The sequence below is a fragment of the Miniopterus natalensis genome, chromosome 12 (assembly GCF_054644295.1).
Source record: "Miniopterus natalensis isolate mMinNat1 chromosome 12, mMinNat1.hap1, whole genome shotgun sequence".
Classification (NCBI taxonomy): Eukaryota; Metazoa; Chordata; class Mammalia; order Chiroptera; family Miniopteridae; genus Miniopterus; species Miniopterus natalensis.
In genome coordinates, this window is record NC_142092.1 from 43,446,584 (window position 1) to 43,452,583 (window position 6,000).

The following is a 6,000-nucleotide window of genomic DNA, read 5'->3' on the forward strand; positions in this document are numbered from 1 at the left end:
TAAAAAGAAAAAACAACAGACTGGCAACAGTGAGAAGACAGATAGATGACAGCTATAGATAGACAGACAGATAGATAGATGACAGATGATGATAGATAGATGATAGATAGATGATAGGCAGGCAGGCAGGCAGGCAGGCAGGCAGGCAGGCAGGCAGGCAGATAGATAGATAGATAGATAGATAGATAGATAGATAGATAGATAGATAGATAGATAGACAGACAGACAGACAGATAGATAGATAGACAGATAGATAGATAGACAGATAAGATAGATAAGATAGGCACCCCAATTCTGAATCCAGAAAAAGCACGGAATCTTGTAATCTCTGAAAAGCCTGTGGCTAGTGCACTATAGACCTCAAAGCCAAGACCAAAGGTACATATCACACATAGTTGAAAGCACCCTTAAACCTCTTCTAGGACTGGCATCCAACCCACCATCCTGCCTCAAGGCTGGAACAAATCTTTTGAACACGATACTACTCGCCATATGAGTAAAAAATATATATTTCTCTTCAAATACTACAAACACAGTTTAAAGCACTCAGATACTCACATTTTAAAAATACACAAGAGCTGAGATTAAACAGAGAAGAGCTGATTTGTCTCTCCCATGTCAAGTTGCCTCAGGGCCATAAACTCATTGAGTGGTAAGAGGGGAAACTGAGGCACTCTCCAATCAGTGTCTCTCCATCTATTGATCCCTGTCTTTTGCCTCCTGTGTTTATCTCTTTCTCTGCCTCCATCTCTTCTCTACCTTTCCTATCTTTCCAGCACCACAGCATGTAAGTGAGTGGGCTGCTGGAGCAATTACACTGTCACAAAGAAGACCACGAGACTGAAAAGCACTAAGGAGGAACCCAAGAAGGGAACATGTAAAAAAACCCTCACCAGCACTCAAACTGTCTCTGCCTCTAGTAGCTTCTTGTTCTTAAAAATGTCCTCATTAAGTGGGATTGGTGTTCAACTGCTCATTTTTCCTCTCGATTTTAGTAATCACCATTATAGGAACATACTGAAGTAAGCTGTTTTGGCAATCCACGCACAGTTCACACATGGGTGGTTTTGGTTCTTCTCAATTAAATTTCTTGCTTCTAAATTATTAAATAAAAGATTCCCCCTCAATAGTGTGTGTGTAGAAAGGTCACAAACCATGTGACACAGCGGACCACACAGGATCAATTTTGGTATCTGACCAAATCCCACCCTAACGCTGTCTGGCAGGTCACCAATCACACTAACTCCTGTTATACTCCAGGCACCTGCCCTGGGTCTGTCCCTGATCTGGCTATTGTGGCACAACCTATGCCCATTCACAAAATTATGGTGGTCCCAGTGCCAACTAGACCCTTGTGTTTTTGTGTCTGAGAATGTAGGGTTCTAAGCTAATTTATTAAACTGAATCAATTCACAAATGACACTCAAAACTGCTACACATGGAGATGAGAAAACTCTGAAAAGCTTTAGCTCTGATCAGAGAAGAGATGAGTCCTGCCATCCCCCGCCCCTGGTCAAATGCTCAGTACACACACACACACACACACACACACACACACAAAATTTCCTTCTCCACTTGCCAACCTCTGAACACCATGACCAGCTCTCACTGAGAACTTGAAAAACTATCGAGAGAATCGAGAAAAGGCATCCAGCATAAACTAACTTTCTCATGAACCAAGGAACTGAAGACACAGGCTTATTTGATTCATCCAGCAAATATTTACTGAGTCCATTTATTGAGTACCTACTGGGTACAAATCTCCCTTTCACCTAGATAATGCCCTGACACCAGAAATTGGCTAGGCTAAGTTATTATAAGTCTGCCCTCTGTCTCTCCCCAGATCTTCTTTCCTCACTTCAAGAACTTTTCTTGGCCTGGAACAATCTTCCTTCCAGAATTCTCTTACATAACCACATCAAGTTGCCCACTCTGGTTTCATCTGCTGGCTGACCTAGTTCCAGCTTACTAGGAAGTAGTAACAATCCATCCTGACCCTGTACACCATGTGCACATGCCCAGCTCAAGCTAACAGGCTATGTGACTGGTTGGAACACCCCCCCCCCATCACCCCCATTCTTTAAGAGGAGTCTCTCGGTTTTCTAAGAAGAAAAGAACTTAAGAATGTGTTGACACACATCCCAGAGACCAATTCACCCTTTCACATTGCAACATTATTTTCTTTCTAATATCACAGTAACTGATGACTGGAGAGTTTAACCCAAATTTGCTTAATATTTCGACCTAAGAGCTTGAATAAATTTTGAAATGGAAATCACCACCACGTTTTGCCTCTACAAGAACCAAACATTCCTGTATCTGATATCCGTTCTCCTCAAACTGTACATGAATATCATCCACCACCCAGCCATAGGCATGGGTCAGGGTGCCACCAAGGGGAAGATAGAGTGCCAGGAGGGAAACAAAACCACCAGATGAAATGGCACACCAGAGAGACAGTTTGCCCTTGGAAGAAAATATTTTATATTAAAACAAGCTCCTATATTATGCAGTAAAATGAACCAATACATGATTTTTTAAAGATAAAAACTCAAGACTTCAAAGAAAGTTCCTGCTTATAGCAATCTGTCAGGCTATGTCAACAATACATGAAGTTTCCTGCAAATAACTGTCTTGCCTTTAAATGGGCTTTGAGGAAATTTCTGAAAAATGTTTCTTTCACCCACACTATGAACTTCTTGAGGGCATGAACTACATCTCATCCTTCCCTTTGTCTCCAGTGACCTAAGACAGTACCTAAGATAGTGTCTGGCACAAAACAAGTACTCAATTATGTTTGCAGAATTAATTTGGCTGAAATAATGGCAGCGGCATTATCAATAACGAAAGATTTTTATCACGTTTGGATGGGAGGAAGGGAAGGAGATCAGCTGTATGAGGAAGTGGAATAGAAGCAATCCAATTTACCAAAACAGTTTTGGCTGCCATGGTAACAATCAGACGAAGCAGCTCTGTTTAGTTCTTTCCCACTTAAACAAGTACAGGAAGGCAAATATTGTACTTGCTAATCTCCCATTAGAAGGGGGTGGGGCTTAGGACACAAGTCTACCAGGTGACACAGGTGGCCATTAAATTTCATAACCTTTGAAGAGTTTGACAAGGTGTCGTAATAATAATAATATCACCAATAATAAATTCTGGTTTGTACACTGATCCTAGGAAGGTTATTTTAATCATTTAATGGTTACGTGTCAAATAACTGCTCCTGAGATCTGGCAACCATGAAAAGCAGTCCATATGTGTGTGTACATATAGACATAAAAATAATATGATGTGAACTCATCTTTCTTTATTCCTAAAATTGTTACTTTTTTAACTAGCTGGACCCCAAACCAAGTAACGAATGAAATATGATTCAAAGAGCAGAGTTTATAGCAATGTTTAAATTTTTCTACTTCCCTGGTGGAGTCATTGCATTTTAACTCATTTGTCAATACTAGAAAAGATGGGTATCACACCCACTTTCTCTACACAATTCCTCTTACACTGCAATGAGTCAGTCTCCAGGCCAGGGTGCCCTGTACTGTACTTCCCAAACTGCAGAGAGAACCTGGGAGGAGGCGGAAGTGAGGACTCCTTGCCCTTCAGGCCCACTCTCTGAATGGGTGAGCCAGGCCACTGCCACCTCCTAGGGCTCTTTCCTTTTCTGAGTCTTCTGTCTCAGATACGTGAAATGCCAACCAAAATGATGCCTTACAGATTTTCTTAATAATGACAGCCAGAGCTCCATAAAGTTTCAACTAAAATCTAAGCAGAAAGCAAATCACATGATCTTGCTCATATGTGGAATCTAATGAACAAAATAAACTGATAAACAAAACAGATCCAGAGACATAGAAGCATGGAACAGACTGACAGTTTCAGAGGGAAGGCTGGGGTGGGGAAGTGGGAGAGGAGAGATTTTAATCAAAGAACTTATATGTATAACCCACGGACACAGGTGTAGAGAAAGCCTGGAAGGGGCAGATGCTGGATGGAAGGGATCAATGGAGGGTTGGAGGGAAGGGGACATCTGTAATACTTTCAACAATAAAGATAAATTTTTTAAAATAGCATCCAAGTCCAAAAAAACCCAAAACCATTTTACAGCATTCACCTATTTGTCACAGTGCCTGAGGAAGAAGTGATAGCAGCTGCCTGAGAAATACCATCACACCAGGCAAAGCCAAACGCAAATCAATCTCAAATAAAAAAAAAACAAGTAGCTTTCCCTCCCTGCATCCCCTTTCCTGCTCAGAATTAAGTTAGTAACTTTCTATTACGTTATTTCTGTTGGAGTCATAGGAGTAGAGAACTTATTGTATGATTTTTATCATTTTATTCTGTTTTACACAGAGTTTTTCAATTCACAACATCTGGGATCAAATAGCTGCTTTTTTACTAGCTATGCGAGTCCCTTAATATTTTATAGGCCTAAATTTCTGGGTACAAGTTTCTTCATCAATCAGAGAAAAGAAAGTCTACCCCCCCAAGGTTATTCTGAAATTTAAACAAATGAACTCTGTAAAATGCCTAGTACATAGTAGGCATCCATGACTCTATGTGTCCAGCAATAGAAATGCCCAACAATGTCTCTTTTTCTACTTATTAGTAGGAAAACAACACATGCAAAAATTGCTATAGAGAACACCAAATTGGCAAAGGGCCCGGGGTCACCACCGCTCGGGCTCCCGGAAGTCCTCCAGTAGATGCCACAACCAGGTGGCACTGAGGGGCCAGCTCTCCCAAATCCACGTCCTGAGAGAATCTCTGGACGCCGAGCATTTCCCTGTGGCCCTGTAATGAACGAGGAGCCTTCTGCAGGGCTCAGGAATGCGCAACTGAAACTTTCTCCCCTAAACCCTGCCTGAACGCATTCCCTTTCCTTAACTCTTGGGGGATCTCGGTCTTGGAAAAGCTAGTGAATCGGTGAATGGAGAAAAGCAACTCCCGGAGAAGAGCGGGGCTCAGGGGGTCTGCACAGGAAACACCGCTTTCCCCTCCCGCCTTCCAGCCCCCGACACGCACCTGGGGATGAACTTGGCCTCGTCCCCCAGTCGAGCCTGGAAGTCCTGCCACGCGCGGCCGGCGCCCCGGGGGGCTGGCAGCGCCTCGGGCGCGGCGTCCCCGTCCCCGTCGTCCTCCTCGCTGTCCGCGGGGTCCGACCCGGCCCCCGACTCGGCGAGCGCGGGCTCCCGCAGCCCGCAGCCCCGGCGCCGCCCCCCGCGGCGGGCCCCGCGGAAGCCGCGCGCGAACTCCTGGAACGTGATGGCGCCGTCGCTGTCGGCGTCGAGCCGCCGGAACACGGCCTCGGCGTCCGCCGGCCGCACGCGCAGCTCCGCGCACAGCGCGCTGAACTCCTCGCGCTCCAGGCGCCCGGATCGGTTCGCGTCGCAGGCGGCGAAGACCGCGCGCAACCGGGCCAGCTCCTCCCGCTCGCCGTCCGCCTCCATCCCGCCCGACCGGGCGGCCGAGGGAACTTGGAGCCGCCCTGCGGCGCCGACTGCGGCCACAGCGGGAAGCCCGGGGCACCTGCTGCCGCCGGGAGTCGTGGCGAGTGGGGCTCGTCCGGCCGGTTCGGCCACCTGCGGGCACGTCCGGGCGGCGCCAGGCGAGGCGAGGCGAGGCGAGCGGGCGCGCGGGGGCGGCGCGCTCCCCCTCGGGCCCCGCGCGGACTCTGCGGGCCCCTCCCTGCCCCGGAGCGGTGCGCGCGCCCTGACTGCGCCCACAGCGCCGGAGCGCCCGCCCGAGACTGAGCGCGGGCCTCCCGCACCGCCCGGCCCCTTTCCCCGCGCGGCCGCTCCGCCCAGCCCCAGGGGAGGAGCGCGCCGCTCTGGTTCCCACGCCTCCCGGAGCCCGGCCGCGCTTCCAGAGCCGCGACCTGGCAGGAGCGTCGGTTTCGGGCTCTTGGAGTTAGGGACCCTTCAGAACTGGGGGTGCGGCAGGAGCAGTGGCGTTGTCAGGCCCTTCCGCATAGATTCTTGTTGGGGTTAAACCAAG

General features: G+C 47.8%; 1 protein-coding gene across 1 annotated transcript in view; it reads right to left on the reverse strand.

The window, feature by feature from the left end:
• RASEF (RAS and EF-hand domain containing) overlaps positions 1–5,468 on the reverse strand; it is a 53,831-nt gene extending 48,363 nt beyond the window's left edge. Inside the window, exon 1 of the mRNA XM_016222792.2 lies at positions 5,029–5,468. Within this exon, the coding sequence (XP_016078278.2) occupies positions 5,029–5,453 (425 nt within the window). The 5' untranslated portion in view covers positions 5,454–5,468. The remainder of the gene's footprint in view (positions 1–5,028) is intronic.
• Between the last annotated feature and the right edge of the window lie 532 nt (positions 5,469–6,000).